The sequence below is a fragment of the Pongo abelii genome, chromosome 9, assembly GCF_028885655.2.
Source record: "Pongo abelii isolate AG06213 chromosome 9, NHGRI_mPonAbe1-v2.0_pri, whole genome shotgun sequence".
In the NCBI taxonomy this organism is placed as follows: domain Eukaryota; kingdom Metazoa; phylum Chordata; class Mammalia; order Primates; family Hominidae; genus Pongo; species Pongo abelii.
This window is the reverse complement of record NC_071994.2, coordinates 79,954,797-79,972,511: the sequence shown is the minus strand read 5'-3', so window position 1 is coordinate 79,972,511 and position 17,715 is coordinate 79,954,797. Positions and strand designations below refer to the sequence as shown.

The 17,715-nt window shown below is 40.4% G+C and overlaps 2 protein-coding genes across 14 annotated transcripts in view; one reads left to right on the top strand and one right to left on the bottom strand.

The window, feature by feature from the left end:
• Nucleotides 1-17,715, bottom strand: part of AAMDC (adipogenesis associated Mth938 domain containing) — a 97,076-nt gene that overhangs the window by 13,252 nt on the left and 66,109 nt on the right. For 11 of the 13 annotated variants that reach the window (XM_054526070.2, XM_054526073.2, XM_054526071.2 and 8 more), the window contains one exon: nt 13,415-14,030. The exons of the other annotated variants lie outside the window; for them this stretch is intronic. In XM_054526070.2, coding sequence (XP_054382045.1) covers nt 13,912-14,030 — 119 coding nt within the window. In that variant the 3' untranslated portion in view covers nt 13,415-13,911. Of the gene's footprint in view, nt 1-13,414; nt 14,031-17,715 lie in introns of those variants that run through there. 13 annotated transcript variants of the gene reach the window in all.
• INTS4 (integrator complex subunit 4) overlaps nt 1-17,715 on the top strand; it is a 115,056-nt gene that overhangs the window by 87,987 nt on the left and 9,354 nt on the right. The window contains exons 17-21 of the mRNA XM_024255311.3: nt 1,654-1,734; nt 3,707-3,837; nt 10,918-10,977; nt 13,412-13,571; nt 13,790-13,933. Coding sequence (XP_024111079.2) covers nt 1,654-1,734; nt 3,707-3,837; nt 10,918-10,977; nt 13,412-13,571; nt 13,790-13,933 — 576 coding nt within the window. The remainder of the gene's footprint in view (nt 1-1,653; nt 1,735-3,706; nt 3,838-10,917; nt 10,978-13,411; nt 13,572-13,789; nt 13,934-17,715) is intronic.

The following is a 17,715-nucleotide window of genomic DNA, read 5'->3' as shown; positions in this document are numbered from 1 at the left end:
TGGTCAGGCTGATCTCGAACTCCTGACCTCAGGTCATCCGCCCACCTCAGCCTTCCAAAGTGCTAGGATTACAGGCATAAGCCACCACTCCCAGCCCATTTTGTCTTTAGTATTTGTTCTCTCCTGGCCACTGGCTGATTGGATGGTGCCCGCCAACATTGAGGGCAGATAGTCTCCACCTAGTACACTCAGATTTTTACACTAATCTCTTCTGGAAACACTCTCATAGACACACCCTCAATGTGTAAAACAAAATAATGTTTTACCAGGTTTCTGATATTCCTTAATGTAGTCAAGCTGATACCTAAAATTAGGTCCACAAGTCCACCCCTTGTCAGCTTGGCACTCATACGCATCTCCTTAAGCCATACTTAATTTCCAAATAAAGACAATAACATGGTAATAGTTGTGCCTAACATGATACAACTAACATGATGCAACTGTCCTGCATACAACCCAAAACAGACTAATCACTTCCCCAGAATTTGGATGTCAGGATTTCAACATTTGGGATTGTATGTTTTGGGATTATGATCTAATCCCCAAACTTAATTCTGCTTTCTGACTGCAACTGTCAAAAAACATGCATACAAGAAATGATTAGAAGTAAATATTCCAGAAATTCCTATAGTTTATCTATAGTTTAGACCTACCACTGTTTAATTTGCTAGCCACCAGATACATGGGACTCTTGAGTACTTGAAAAGTTGTTAGTCCAAACTGAGATGTGTTATTAAGTGCAAAATACACACTGGATTTCTCAGACTTAGTATGAAAAGAAAATGTAAACTATCTAATTAATAATTTAAAAAATACTGCATGGTGAAATGTTAATATCTTGGATATACTGGGTTAAACAAACTTTTTTAAAAAATTAACTTAGTCTTTGTATCTTCAAAATTAACTTACATCTTTGTAATTTAAAAACTGGCTACGAGAATATTTAAAATTATATATATATAGCTCATGTTATATTTCTATTGGACAGTGTTAGTCCAGGTTTTCTGTCATGTCATTTGATTACATCTGTAATTCAGAAGGACTGAGAAAATAAGAGGCTGTCAGAAGTTTGTGCAAGAGATGAGGTCATGTGGATGGATAGGTGAGGAGAGAGATGGAAGGTAAAATCGTGGCTCTTAGTGGTGGTTTTGAATGTAGAAAGATTGAAAGAGGGAGAAATCTAGGAAAGCTGCTTGATTTCTAGTTGAATATGTCGGTAAAGTGGTTGGGGCTTATAACATAATGAGCATAGGGGAAAAGAAAAAAGAATCACAGTCAAGGAAGAAGTATCTAGGTGGCTTGGGTTAGTCCGGTGGCTCTTGGAACAAGGAGTGCCTAGAGTCCGGAAGCTGGCTTGCCTGCGCATTCTGGTGAAGCTTTCATGGTTCCTGTCCTCTGCTTCCAGAAGCACTGATCTGGGACACAGAGCCTTTGGGCCAAGAATTGAATCAAATGGGTGGGAATTCATTTAGCCCAAACCATTGGTCTTATCTTTCTCCATAATAGATACAGCTTATTGGGTTAAAATAATAAGATTAATTGAGAAGTCCTGTTCATGGCAGACTTTCAAAGGAAAACAAAAATGTAAATCCCAAATGATATGCCAGTCTTTGTGACCTCGGTATTCTGTTCCCTCCTGATTTGTCTGTGTAGGCTTTGCAGGAAAAGTTGTGGAATATAGCTGCCCCTTTGTATTTGAAGCAGAGTGATTTGGCCTCAGCAGCAGCGAAACAGGTAAGCTTATTCAGACCTTCCCTTCAAATAGGTCTCTGTCCAGGAATTATCTGGTCCAAGGCAAAGCCAGAGGCCTTCCTATAGCTCTGTCTGTGTAGGCCTCGCAGGAAAAGTTGTGGAATATAACTTCCCCTTTGTATTTGAAGCAGAGTGATTTGGCCTCAGCAGCAGCAACACAGGTAAGCTTATTCAGACCTTCCCTTCAAATAGGTCTCTGTCCAGGAATTGTCTGGTCCAAGGTGGAGCCAGAGGCCTTCCTGTAGCTCTATACCTCTGCTGTGGCCTCCCTAATTTTAGGCTATGACAGAAGTTAGCGATATGAGAAGGAGCATAACTAGGGGACACAGCACTCACTTTGGACTCAGGGGACCTGAGTCCTAGTCCCAGGTCTTCCTCTGATTTGCTGAGTGATATTGAGCAAGTTACTTAAATTCCCTGGATTTTTTCTCTTCTATAAAATGTGGCAGTTGGGCTGGGCGCAGTGGCTCACACCTGTAATCCCAGCACTTTGGGAGGCTGAGATGGGCGCATCACTTAAGGTTAGGAGTTTGAGACCAGCCTGGCCAACATGGTGAAACACTGTCTCTGCTGTCATGAATCATTCATCTGAAAATGTAGCCCAACTCAGTTAAGGTTGTTTATATCTTTAGCCTGTACCATCTCTTCAACGTTAAAAGGTCCTGGGTAGTTCATTAAATAGGCTTTAATTTTATTTGTCTCTAGTTTATTTCTTTTTAGCTTTGAGCCGTTCCCCTTTGCACCTAAGTATTGAGACTTGGTGATCTCTTGCAGGTCAAGTCTTCTAGATAGGGAGTCTGTAAATGACCCAGGAGGAAGCTAATGATGGTGACTGTTATTGTTACATTACAGTTCACTAAATGATTTCAAGTCTATTAGCTTAATTAACCCTCATAATAATCCCATTAGATAGGAATAAGTATTAAGTCTATTTTAGAGATGAGGCAGTTAAGGCTCAGCAAGGTTAAATTCATAGAGCTATAGGTAATACAGTCAGGACTTGAGACCAGATCCTCTGATACCCAGAATCTGTTTTCTACTACAGTGCTGAACTCTTGTCTGATCCAGACTCTTTCTCAGACCTGGTATGTGGCTTATTGTAGAAGAGTAGAATTTAATGACTAGAACCCGCTAATTGAGCCACATTGGAAGGATGGGACCAGGGAGCAATAATTTGGAAGGAAAAGAGGAAAGGAATTACCATTGCTGTATACCAGATACTGTGATAAACACATTGCATGCTCCATTTGATACTTGAAACTTCATAATATTGGTACTGTTTCTTCCCTGTTTACAGAAAGGGATTGAGACACTCATGTAATTTAACTTGTCTTATTGCCAATTGTAAGAGAGTCTGGAGTCATTTCCCTGACCCTAGAGTGTTCACTGGGAGGCAAGCACAGAAGGAAAAGAGAAGCATCATTTTGGTGAAAATCGCTTATTTGGATAGAACCGAGCAAGATCGGGGACTTGATCTGGGGTCATAGACAATGTTTTCTTGCACTTATTTCCGTCCCAAACTCCCTCACACCAGGCCCATGGAACAGTCTGTCAGGATAACTAACATATGGTTAATAGTTCCTGATGCTTAATTCTTGAGGACTTCGTGGGGATTGGGTTTCCATACATAATATATATTAATTTGTTCCCACAGCAGAGTGGGCTTCATTTCGGGTAAGAAGCAGTGCTTTCAGTGCTTTGCAGTTTGCTTAGTGATTAAACATTCTTATCTTCACAGCATCAACTAAGATGATTTTATTACCAGGTCAGTCTTCTTTTTAAATAGGCAAAATAATGTATTCTCTTTTTACAAGGCATACTATACCAACACTTAAAAGCACAGGGATGTAAAATCTCAGTTAAGAGTTTCACCTAAGGTCATTTAACAGTAGAATTCTATGCTGCTCTCAAGTAAGACTATGATATTTTTATTTATTGTTAATTATCTTTATAGATTATGGAAGAGACCTACAAAATGGAATTCATGTACAGTGGTGTGGAGAATAAGCAGGTGGTGATTATACATCACATGAGGCTGCAGGCCAAAGCTTTGCAACTTATAGTAACAGCACGAACTACACGAGGGTAAGATGTGGGGTTGGCCAAAATATGTGGTATGTTCCTTTCAAAGATACTTCAAATGCATTCAGACATCACACGAAAGTTAATGATAAGTAAAATGAAATTTAGGAAAGACTAGCTAAGGAATGTGTGATCTATTCATTTTTTTCAGATATTACAAATTCTGTTGTTGGATCAGATTAGACCCTTGGAAATCCAATTGTGTCTCTCCCTTGCTAAAAACCCTCTGGTGACTCTCCATTACATATAGCACAACACTGGACTTTATCTGGCAATAAGGACATTCTGTATCCTCCTACTTGGTAGATTTCCTTAAGAATTTAGTGACAGGGACCACTTTTTCTGTCCTGAAGGGACTAATAAGTTTTTTCTCAGGCAGTAAGGATAAATTAAGAGGATGTACTGGGAAGTCAGACTACTTTGTTCAAATCTTGTCTTTTCTACTTACTAGTTTGGTTATGAACCTTTCTGTACCTTGTTTCCCTGTACAAAATGAAAATGAAGACAGCATCTAACTCATGGCATTTCTATGAAGAATAAATGAGATAATACATGTAAAAACACTTAGCATGGTACTTGATACGTAATAAGAGCTCAGTGTAATTATAGCTGTAAGACTTTCAGATAACTGGAATTGCCACATTTCATTGATTCCAAGATACACTTTTTTTATTATTGTAACTTCTCTGAAATCAGATATTTTGATGGTGTCCCATAGTGTTTTTTGTTTCTTACTATTTCATAAAATAAAGGTGCATCTTAAGAATGATGGCATCATAGATTTGATACAAAAAAGTACTTAGGTGACTCATTGCCAGCTCACAGACATGCTTGATGCTCAGTCCAGCCACTGTGTCAAAAAAAAAGTGGCATAGAGATACAAATACGAATGTTTAAATACAGAAACATACTAGGTCAGAAATAACATCCTGAAAAATAAAATATTTTATTTCTTTACTTATCTTGATAGTGACCTCATAAAGTAAAAGAATCATTTAATCTTAAAGATATTCATATGTGGCCGGGTGCAGTGGCTCACACCTGTAATCCCAGCACTTTGGGAGGCCAAGGTGGGCAGATCACGAGGTCAGGAGATCGAGAGCATCCTGGCTAACATGGTGAAACCCTGTCTCTACTAAAAATACATAAAATTAGCCGGGCGTGGTGGCATGCACCAGTAGTCCCAGCTACTCGGGAGGCTGAGGCAGGAGAATCTCTAGAACCCGGGAGGCGGAGGTTGCAGTGAGCCGAAATCACACCACTGCACTCCAGCCTGGGCAACAGAGCAAGACCCCATCTTTATAAAAAAAAAAAAAGGTATTCATATATTCATTTAACAAATGTTTAATCCCTACTATGTGCCAGTTATAGCTGAAAAAACAAAGGTGCTTGTGATGGCATCTATACTGTTTTTTAAAAAAGATTTTTTTTTAGTTTATATATAATTGTTACAAAAATTAAAATATTACAGGGTAAGTGAAGGTTCTCTGGTAATCTACCATTTCGAAAACAGCTGCCAACATTTCATGTGTATACTTCCAGATTTTCCCAAACCATATAAACATAGATTATAAAGATGTGTACAATAACATAAAGGGGATCATACCATACTTTGCTGTTCTGCCTCCTATTCCTTTCACCCAACATTATAATATGCTTATCTTGTCATGTCATTATATAAAGATACTAATGTTTTTAGGTCTTTACTCATGCTATAATATTTTATATTTTTCTTTTTTTTTTCTTTTAGACAAAGTCTCGCTCTGTCGCCGAGGCTGGAGTGCAGTGGTCCGATTTCAGCTCACTGCAACCTCTGCCTCCCGGGTTCAAGCGATTCTCCTGCCTCAGCCTCCAAAGTAACTGGGATTACAGGCATGCTACACCATGCCCGGCTAATTTTGTATTTTCAGTAGAGACGGGTTTCACCATGTTAGCCAGGCTGGTCTTGAACTCCTGAACTCAGGTGATCCACCCAATTTGGCCTCCCAAAGTGCTGGGATTACAGGCGTGAGCCACCGAGCCCAGCCTATATTTTTCATTTGTATGCATTCTGCTTTTTTTTCTTTTTTCTTTCTTTCTTAAGTTTTGCTAGATTGTTTTCTTTTTTCCTCCAGGGGTTTGAAAGTTATGCACCCTAATTCTAAACTCTTCAAGTGAGAGGCAGTAGAACATACTGGTTAAGAGGGCTGTGGTGCCACACTGCTTCGGTTCAGATCTTGACTTTACCATTTGCAAACTGAGTAACCCTTGGACAAGTTACTTAACACTTCTTGGCCTCAGTTTGTTCCCATAAGTTAAACTGAGATAATAGTAGTACCTATCTCTTCCTCACAGGGTTATTGTAAGGGTTATTGAATTATTATATGCAAAACCATTTATTTATTTTATTTATTTATGAGACAGAGTCTTGCTCTATCACCCAGGCTGGAGTGCAGTGGCGCGATCTCAACTCACTGCAACCTCTGGTTCCCGGGTCCAAGCAACTCTCATGCCTCAGCCTCCTAAGTAGCTGGAACTACAGGCGCGCATCACCACACTCAGCTAATTTTTTATTTTTAGGAGAGATGGGGTTTCACCATGTTGGCCATGCTAGTGTCAAACTCCTGGCCTCCAGTGATCTACCTGCCTTGGCCTCCCAAAGTGCTGGGATTACAGGCGTGAGCTACCGTGCCTGGCTGGATTATTATATGCAAAGCCTTTAAAATAGTGTCTGTCACATCAATTATAAATACTTGATACATGTTAACTAATATTAGTTTTAGTAATACTGTTATTACTTATATTTTTAATGAACATATTGAACTTATATTTATCAGCATAAAAAGTTAAACAGAATTTATGGTCACCTCTGTAAGATCAAGATGATCTAAGAGATCAAGATGAAGATTTTAGTATGCTTTTGTTTGTCTCTTACTGCTTAAGTAATTTGGGCCAGTTGGCCGGGCGCAGTGGCTCACGCCTGTAATCCCATCACTTTGGGAGGCCAAGACAGGTGGATCACGAGGTCAGGAGTTTAAGACCAGCCTGGCCAAGATGGTGAAACCCCATCTCTACTAAAAATACAAAAAATTAGCCAGGCGTGGTGGTGGGCGTCTGTAATCCCAGCTACTTGGGAGGCTGAGGCGGAAAATTGCTTGAACCCAGGAGGCGGAGGTTGCAGTGAGCCGAGATCACACCACTGCACTCCAGCCTGGGTGACAGAGTGAGACTCCATCTCAAATAATACTACTACTACTACTACTACTAATAATAATAATTTAGGCCAGTTAAGGTCTCTTACTGAGCAAAAAATAATAACAAAAATTTGGGCTAGATGCAGTGGCTCACGCCTGTAATCCCAGACTTTGGGAGGCCAAAGCAGGAGGATTGCTTGAGCCCAGCCAGGAGTTTGACCCCAGCCTAAGCAACATAGTGAGACCCTGTCTCTAAAAAATAAAAATCAAAAATTAGCTGGACATGGGTGGTGTGCACCTGTGGTCCTAGTTACTTGGGAGGCTGAGGTGGGAGGATCCCTTGAGCCCAGGAGTTCGAGGCTGCAATGAGCTATGATCATGCCATTGCACTCCAACTTGAGCAACAGAACAAGACCCTATGTCTTAAAAATAATAACAATAATATGGCTGGGTGCGGTGGCTAACGCCTGTAACCCCAGCACTTTGGGAGGCCGAATCGGGTGGATCACGAGGTCAGGAGATTGAGACCATCCTGGCTAACATGGTGAAACCCCGTCTCTACTAAAAATAAAAAAAAAAATTAGCAGGGCGTGCTGGCAGGTGCCTGTAATCCCAGCTATTCAGGAGGCTGAGGCAGGAGAATGGCATGAACCCAGGAGGTGGAGCTCGCAGTGAGCCGAGATCCCACGACTGCACTCCAGCCTGGGTGACAGAGTGAGACTCCGTCTCAAAAAAAAAAAAAAATAATAATAATAATAATAATAACTTGGAGGTTTGTTTCAGCTGATTATGATTTTATAATGTAGCTTGTATTAATTTTTATGTTTATAAATACAATCTTTTAAAGTTATAAGTACATAATCCTTGTATATCCTTGTTTATTTTTATTTTTAATTTTTTTATAAAATATTTTTTATTTTTAAAAATAATAGAAACATGGTTTCACTGTGTTGCCCAGGCCAGTCTTGAACTCCTGAACTCAAAGTATCCTCCCACCTCGGCCTCCCAAAGTGCTAGGATTACAGACGTGAGCCACCACTTATAATCTTTATAAGTTTAGCTCCAACTTTGCCACCACTGTTCTTTGTCACCTTTTAAATTCCTTTGCTCTCATACATAAATGGAATTCTTTTCCAATATTTCCATATTGCTATGGTGCCTTTATTTATTTATTTTATTGGGCAACCCCCGCCAAACCAGAATAGGTTCATAGAGACTCTCTGCCTCTGCTATGTTCCCTTTTAGTATTTAATGTTACAGTTGAATGTCTTATGTCAGTCTGGTTCTCTTCCCTACAGCTTATTTTTCATGCTCAAACCTTTAAAATTTTCTTTCTTTCTTTAATTTCACATATGTCTAGGTATATGTTTTCTTTCAATATGCTTGCTGATCTTCGGTGGGAGTTTGAAGTATCAGCCATTTTTAGCTCAGGGATTTTTTGTTTTTCTCCATTATTTCTTTACTTCTTCTATACACTCTAGTCTGTCATACTGAATGTTGGATTTTCTGTATCTATTTTTTCTATACCTTTTCTTTTGTAATTTCAATTTCTTTGTTTTTCTATTCTATATTCTGAGTAAATTCTTTTTTTTTTTTTTTTTTTTTGAGACAGAGTTTTGCTCTTGATGCCCAGGCTGGAGTGTAATGGCACAATCTCAGCTCCCCGCAACCTCCACCTCCCAGGTTCAAGCGATTCTCCTGCCTCAGCCTCCCAAGTAGCTGGGATTACAGGCATGCGCCACTGCACCCGGCTAATTTTGTATTTTTAGTAGAGACAGGGTTTCTCCATGTTTGGTCAGGCTGGTCTTGAACTTCTGACCTCGGGTGATCCGCCTGCCTCAGCCTCCCAAAGTGTTGGAATTACAGGCGTGAGCCACTGTGCCTGGCCAGTAAATTCTTTAATATGCTCTTTTTAGTTTATCATTTCAGTTTTACATTGTTGTTGATTCCACTGTTCTGAACTGTTGAGTTTGATTTCATTATTATGTGTTTTATTTCCAAGTGTGCTTCTCTACTATTTTTTTCCTTTTTTTTTTCTGCTGTATAGCTTCTCTTCTTGTCATCTGCTGTTTCTGTAGCAGTTTCTCTTGCTTTGTCAATGTAATATCCTTTTAAATCCCTGTTAACTCTCACCAAGGTTGTTGATTAGAATTTTTAAAAAAGTTTTCTGTGCTTTCTTGCCTTGACTTAACTCTTTTTGAGGACTGCTTGGTCTCCTTTACAGCTCCTGATTGTCGTTTATAACACCTAGTCATTTTCCATTGTCTTTGCATACTTACAATGAAAGTCTAGACTAGTTTAAATTGGTAATTTGTATTCTTTAATGATTGTTAGCCCCTGAATGAGCCTCACTTTCATAGCTTTCCTTCCCTCACACCAAAGGAAAAGTAGGAGTTCTTAGTATTAGAGGCCTACTTCATGTATATGGCCTGTTGATGAGGATGCCTGCTCTTTTTTGACGTTTGGGGAGAGTTCCCAAATCTTTTTGTATTTTACTTCCTGGAGCCTCTCCAAGATGATTCTCTATATAATCAGGCAAACAAATGAGGAAATGTCACTGCTTGGCCAAATTGCTTTCCTTTGTGCCCCTGCTTGGCTGGAATTCTCCCTTCTAGCCCTCTCACTCCTTGTGGTGTTTGGTGGGTAACCTCACTATGAAATTTCACTTCCATTTCTGGTAGAAGATTAGTTTAAAAACTTTCAAGTGCTACTTTTTTTTTTTTTTTTTTTTTCAGGAAAAGAATTAGAATGAATGTTGCTTCCAGAGTAGGTTTCCATTTGCCATCTACCCCCAGCCCCATTTTTTGTTCATTCAGCAAATACTTATTGAATGCTGCCTGTGCTAGGAAATATATGATGAAGAATACAAAGTCTACTCATGGAGACTATATTTTAATAAAAAGACTAAACCTTGACATCATTCTCTTACATATTTTTACATAAGGAAAGAGTATTTGTTTTATCTTGGTGGGAACTTTATTCCTCCAATGAATAATATATTAAAGAAAACAAGTAGGAAATTTCATGCAGAAATTACATACAAGAAATAGGAAGAAAATATACAAAGGTCAAAACTTAGTAAGTTATATTGACCTAGTATGTTGCCTGGATTATTTAGGTATGCAATAACTTTTTACTGAAATGAAATGTTCTCAAGTACTGTGAGGCCAAGTAATTCAAGATAGAGAGGAAGGAACACCATCTATGTCTGTCGGCAAAATAGTAACAAAACCTTTTCCCCTCTTGCATAGGAATTTAGTTAACTTTTTAGGTATGTTTCTTGGAGCCCTTTCAGTATCAACTACATTAGTAGGCTATACCGCTATGGAAAAAATGATCTCTGAGTAAATTGCATGTAGACCAGAAGGAAATATAAACGAACTAGTTTCCAGATGCCGATACAATGGCTGTAGGCTTCATTGAGTGCAGTGATTCTTGAAACTGGATAGATCGTGCAGCAGTCGACACAGCTGTCTGGGATCTTTCATCCCAATGCTGACAGCTCATGTGCAAGGAGATGAGATCTAAATCAGGTAGGTACAGAAATCATAGTAGCTGAGATGCTAATGAAGCAAGGACTCCTGCAGAAGGGGAACTTGACACTGTACTGCCCACATGCTATGCTTCTCTCCTGTATTCGTAGTGAGTCTAGTGCCAAGTGTAGCCTGTGATAGTCTTTGATTTTTAATATTCTTTGAGCTTAATGGGAACTGCAGTGGTTTAATCAGGTCTTGGGATCCCGACAGGTGTTTCCCCCAGGTCCATTAGGAGTCTTCTGTTACTTTTAGAGATCATTTTTATAGTATAATATGCTAATTTTCCTTTAATTTAGGCTCAGGTTTCTGGGACTTTTGGTCCTCCTCAGTTTGCAGATTTCACAAGCAAATTATTTTACATTTCTTTTCTACAGACTTGACCCCTTATTTGGGATGTGTGAAAAATTTTTACAGGAAGTAGACTTTTTTCAGAGGTAAGTATTTTATAACTCTTCTGGCTTATTGAATCTTGGTTACACGGAGTATAGCACTTGCAGGCAATAGGAACAATCACAAATCACATTCCTTGGTTTAGCTTGTGCAGCCAAGCTATCATCTGTGGCCATGTCGTTAACCTTAAATTAGGAAAGAAAACCTAATTTGGATTTTTCCTTAATGTTATAGAAACTTCTTTGAAGTTGGAGCTTCAAAACTAAACCTACCAGGAATCACTTGCATTTAGCACTCAGCTAGGCCATAAAAAGACAAGTAATATGAAGAAAACGTGTAAATACGTTTGTTGAAAAAATCATTAGTCATCTGTTTTTTTAACACTGTTCGTTCACACCATTCTTATTTATTTATTTATTTATTTATTTGAGACAGAGTCTTGCTCTGTCACCCAGGCTGGAGTGCAGTGGCGCAGTCTTGGCTCACTGCAGCTTCCACCTCCTGGGTTCAAGTGATTCTTCTGCCTCAGCCTCCCAAGTAGTTGGGACTACAGGTGCCTGCCACCACATCCGGCTAATTTTTGTATTTTTAGTAGAGACGGGGTTTCGTCATGTTGGCCAGGCTGGTCTCTAACTCCTGACCTCAAGTGATCTGCCTGCCTTGGCCTCCCAAAGTGCTGGGATTACAGGCGTGAGCCACCACTGCGTCTGACCTCATTATTATTTTTTGAGACAGGGTCTCACTCTGTCACCCAGACTGGCACAGCTCCCTGCACCCTTGAACTCCTGGGCTAAAGCTATCATCCCACTTCAGACTCCTGAGTAGCTAGGACTACAGGCATGTGCCACCACGCCCGGATAATTTTTAATATTTTTTTTTAGAGATGGGGTCTTGCTGTGTTGCTCAGGCTGGTCTCAAACTCCTGGCTTCAAGAGATCCTCCTGCCTCTGCCTCCCAAAGTATTGGGATTACAGGTGTGAACCACTGCACCAGGCCCACACCGTTCTTACACTTGCATATTTCTCTATAATCTATATAAACAATTGTTTTGTAATTCTGTAGGTAAATTTTATTTTGTAGAATACATATATTTTTTCAGAGTTTCATATGGAATGAATCCGTTAAAGCACATGCAGTAGTTGAATGGAAAGCCTGATGAAGAAATAGGAGTCGAGGGAGTGACCAGACTTCTGGTATGCTGGCAGAATAATACTGGGAGAAGACATAGGATCTTAAAGCACTGATGAAGTCTGTTTCATTTCTTCCGCTCATTGTCTCTGCCCTCATGAAGTTCACCAAACCTGAGGTTTTTATGACTCTGTACTTGTCATTGGGGTGATGATAGCTTCTTACAGGGCTGAGTTTCAACATTACCTTCACCAGCAGGTAATGCTCTCTAGCAAACTGTACCATCTAGCTTGGCTTTTTAAGATCCTAGTTTTGAGGCTGGGCGCGGTGGCTGACGCCTGTAATCCCAGCCCTTTGGGAGGCCGAGGTGGGTGGATCACGAGGTCAGGAGTTCGAGACCAGCCTGGCCAATATAGTGAAACCCTGTCTCTACTAAAAAATACAAAAAATTAGTAGGGCGTGGTGGTGGGCAGCTATAATCCCAGCTACTCGGGAGGCTGAGGCAGGAGAATTGCTTGAACCCGGGAGGCGGAGGTTCCAGTGAGCCGAGATCACGCCATTGCACACCAGCCCGGGCAATAGTGCGAGACTCCTCAAAAAGAAAAGAAAAAAAAATTCTAGTTTTGAATCTGAAATAAGTTCATGCCTTACTTCTGGCTTTAGATTCTTTAGAGAGTCTGTTTTTACACAGTTGGGTTGAAAAGATTTTTGGGAAGATGATAGCTCTGAATCCCCAAAGTTCTTCATCTAATGTTCTTAATTCATCCTTTGAGTTCCTGCACAGATATCACCTCCTCAGTGAGATATTTTTTGACTATCCACTAGCACAAGGCACAAAATTGGATCAGTCTGAGCCAGGAGTAACGTACTTAACTTTTCTGAGCCTCAGTGAGGCATCATCCCCTCTGAGTCTCAGTGTTTCTGCCACTTGAATGTAAGCTCCATTGAAGCAATCGTTTTGTTCTCTTTTGTTCACTGTGTTTCCAGAACCTAAAATAGTGCTTGGCGCTTCGTAGGTCTTAAAAATGTATTTGTTAAAATAATTAAGGAATCTATAATATGAAAATAAAAATTCTAATGATGCATAGGATTGCTGGCAGTTAAATAAGGTCACGTAAAACACTTAAAAGTATGCCTGGCAGATAATGGTTATCAATAAACAGAGGCCTTTCTGGTGATCATGTGACTGAGGCATGATTGTACAGGTACCAGTCTATCTTGGTCGTAAACTGCAAGCTCCTCTCACTTCATCATTCTTCCTACTTCGGGGTTTGGTAGGTGTCTGGGGCCCAGCCTGTGGTGAATGAGTGCACAGTTGAATGAGTCAGTTGCTTCTGTTTGTTCCTCCAGGTATTTCATCGCTGATTTGCCCCACTTGCAGGACAGCTTTGTGGACAAACTCCTTGACCTTATGCCCCGACTCATGACATCCAAACCTGCAGAAGTGGTCAAAATTCTACAGACCATGCTGCGACAGAGTGCCTTCCTGCATCTCCCGCTTCCAGAGCAGGTCAGGGTCTATTTGGCCCCTGTATGCCAAATCTGTTCAGATGGTCAAAAATCTTTACCTTGGTGATCTTCTTTGACCAATGGAGCAGCTGGGCTAGGCTCTTCCTCTGAGTGGCTCCCACATGCCCACTCATTAGATAAGGAGACAGAAAAAATATGTGTTTTCTTGTCCAGGAATGACCTGGCTTTAGAATCATAGGATTTTCCTCTTGCTTACAGATCCACAAAGCCTCAGCCACCATCATCGAGCCAGCGGGCGAGTCAGACAACCCTTTGCGGTTTACCTCTGGGTTGGTGGTTGCCCTGGATGTTGATGCAACCCTGGAGCATGTGCAGGATCCTCAGAACACTGTTAAGGTCCAGGTCTGTCGGGTTTGGGTCCTCATGGAGCTTCTAGACTGACCTTGTGTTGAAGTATTTAATGTTAGTACCCCTGTAGTCTCTACCTGAGGGACAGAAACTGGGACAGGAGAAGAAATGAGCCTCTGTGGGAAAGAACCTAGGCTTGAATCTCAACTACTACTGAGTGTGGTTTGGAGCAAGTTACCTTAAACTCTGAGTCTCAGATTCTACAACTGACAAATAGGAGGAGTTGACATAAAGAGATAATGTATGTAAAGCCCCCAGGACCCAGTAAGGGTTCACTAAATGATAAGACCTTTTCTAATCTTGTAATGTGACATTAAGATTTGGTCTTTTGTTACAGAAAACTGTAATAAACAAGTTCCTTTCAGGCTGTGAGTCAGTCAGCTGGCAGATAAAATTTATGGATGGGAAAAAGCGATTACTAGGAAATATTCTTTCCCAAGTTACATAGATGTAATAGAGACACATGAGAAATGTAGTAGAGACACTAATCAATTCGGACAGTGCAATTAAGCCCCACAAAGAGTACTACTACTTCATTCATCCATCTGTCCACTCATTCATCCTTCCTTCCATCCATCTGTGCAATCGTGTTTACTCTATTGCATGCACGAAGTGCTGTGGTTGCCAAGGTAAATATGTCACAGTTCTTCCTCTCGGGGTGTGCACAGTTTCATTGAGAGGCATACAAATGGGCAGGCAATTATAAAACAGGGTTTGGTGAGTAGACATGCACAGGATGGGTCATTCCTAGACTGTCTCCTAAAAAACCCCTTTCAAAGCACCTCTACCACATGCAGGGCTAAACCTTTTAGAGTATTCAATTTGGAGTGTGGTGGAGGCTCAGGAAAGGAAAGGAGAAGGGCACAAGGGATATGAGAGAAGGGCCAAAGGGATATGAGTCAAAGCAGGGATGCAAGCACTGGCAGGAAGTACAATAAGGGGACAGAAAAATAGGCTGGAACAGGCAGAGAAGGCTTCCTGGAGGAGGTAAGGATGAATCAGGCCTTGAAGATTATGCTTTTTGGCTATGGTGACAATAGAGGAACGGGCCTTCTGGCTTCCAAGCAGGAATTATTATAAGTTATGAGACCTGCAGAGAACTAGTTCTGAGCTAGCTATGAAGTTGTATTGCATATTGGAGTGTTTTGTTTTTGTTTTTTTCCACGTTAGTGGTTGTCCACCTTCACTGCACTTTAGGATTATTCAGAAAGCATTAAGAAGAACAGATGAATGGGTGTCAGCCTACATTAATTAAATGAAAATCCTGAGAATAGGGCCCATGGACACTAGTGTTTAAGAGTTCATAGGTGATTCTAATACATAGTCAGTGATACCAGCAGAACTACTGTTTTACATTGTCCCTGAAAAAAACTTCACTGATCGACTGAGCATAAAGGAGATTGTAGGCAGGTTACTTAGGGGTCATCTCTAGACTGTCTCCTAAAAAACCCCCTTCAAAGCACATCTACCACATGCAAGGCTAAACCTTTTAGATACCTTATAGGTAGAGGGACGGGAAACTCACTGCCCCATCGTGGGACAGGTCCAGTGGTTTGAAAGTGCCATCCAGTCCAGTCACCACACCCTGAGTCATTCCTCTGTTCCAGGCACTACTTCAGGTGCTCGATAGAGATATAGCAGTAAACATGCCTCAGAGATGACACTGAGATTACATTCCCCATTAAAATACTGTAGATCTGTTCTTTAAAGCAGACCCTGCAGAACTCCATTCATTAACTATTTTTTTATTTTATTTTATTATTATTATACTTTAAGTTTTAGGGTACATGTGCACAATGTGCAGGTTTGTTACATATGTATACATGTGCCATGTTGGTGTGCTGCACCCATTAACTCGTCATTTAGCATTAGGTATATCTCCAAATGCTATCCCTCCCCCCTCCCCCCACCCCACAACAGTACCCGGGGTGTGATGTTCCCCTTCCTGTGTCCATGTGTTCTCATTGTTCATTTCCCACCTATGAGTGAGAACGTGCGGTGTTTGGTTTTTTGTCCTTGCGATAGTTTGCTGAGAATGATGGTTTCCAGTTTCATCATTTTTTATGGCTGCATAGTATTCCATGGTGTACATGTGCCACATTTTCTTAATCCAGTCTATCATTGTTGGACATTTGGCTTGCTTCCAAGTCTTTGCTATTGTGAATAGTGCCGCAATAAACATACGTGTGCATGTGTTTTTATAGCAGCATGATTTATAATCCTTTGGGTATATACCCAGTAATGGGATGGCTGGGTCAAATGGTATTTCTAGTTCTAGATCCCTGAGGAATCGCCACACTGACTTCCACAATGGTTGAACTAGTTTACAGTCCCACCAACAGTGTAAAAGTGTTCCTATTTCTCCACATCCTCTCCAGCACGTGTTGTTTCCTGACTTTTTAATGACTGCCATTCTAACTGGTGTGAGATGGTATCTCATTGTGGTTTTGATTTGCATTTCTCTGATGGCCAGTGATGATGAGCATTTTTTCATGTGTCTTTTGGCTGCATAAATTTCTTCTTTTGAGAAGTGTCTGTTCATATCCTTCGCCCACTTTTTGATGGGGTGGTTTTTTTCTTGTAAATTTGTTGGAGTTCATTGTAGATTCTGGATATTAGCCCTTTGTCAGATGTGTAGGTTGTGAAAATTTTCTCCCATTTTGTAGGTTGCCTGTTCACTCTGATGGTAGTTTCTTTTGCTGTGCAGAAGCTCTTTAGTTTAATTAGATCCCATTTGTCAATTTTGGCTTTTGTTGCCATTGCTTTTGGTGTTTTAGAGATGAAGTCCTTGCCCATGCCTATGTCCTGAATGGTATTGCCTAGGTTGTCTTCTAGGGTTTTTATGGTTTTAGGTCTAACATTTAAGTCTTTAATCCATCTTGAATTGATTTTTGTATAAGGTGAAAGGAAGGGATCCAGTTTCAGCTTTCTACATATGACTAGCCAGTTTTTCCAGCACCATTTATTAAATAGGGAATCCTTTCTCCGTTGCTTGTTTTTGTCAGGTTTGTCAAAGATCAGATGGTTGTAGATATGTGGCATTATTTCTGAGGGCTCTGTTCTGTTCCATTGATCTATATCTCTGTTTTGGTACCAGTACCATGCTGTTTTGGTTACTATAGCCTTGTAGTATAGTTTGAAGTCAGGTAGCATGATGCCTCCAGCTTTGTTCTTTTGGCTTAGGATTGACTTGGCGATGCAGGCTCTTTTTTGGTTCCATATGAACTTGAAAGTAGTTTTTTCCAATTCTGTGAAGAAAGTCATTGGTAGCTTGATGCGGATGGCATTGAATCTATAAATTACCTTGGGCAGTATGGCCATTTTCACGATATTGATTCTTCCTACCCATGAGCATAGAATGTTCTTCCACTTGTTCGTATCCTCTTTTATTTCATTGAGCAGTGGTTTGTAGTTCTCCTTGAAGAGGTCCTTCACATCCCTTGTAAGTTGGATTCCTAGGTATTTTATTCTCTTTGAAGCAATTGTGAATGGGAGTTCACTCATGATTTGGCTCTCTGTTTGTCTGTTATTTGTGTATAAGAATGCTTGTGATTTTTGCACATAGATTTTGTATCCTGAGACTTTACTGAAGTTGCTTATCAGCTTAAGGAGATTTTGGGCTGAGACAGTGGGGTTTTCTAGATATACAATCATGTCACCTGCAAACAGGGACAATTTGACTTCCTTTTTTCCTAATTGAATGCCCTTTATTTCCTTCTCCTGCCTAATTGCCCTGGCCAGCACTTCCAACACTATGTTGAATAGGAGTGGTGAGA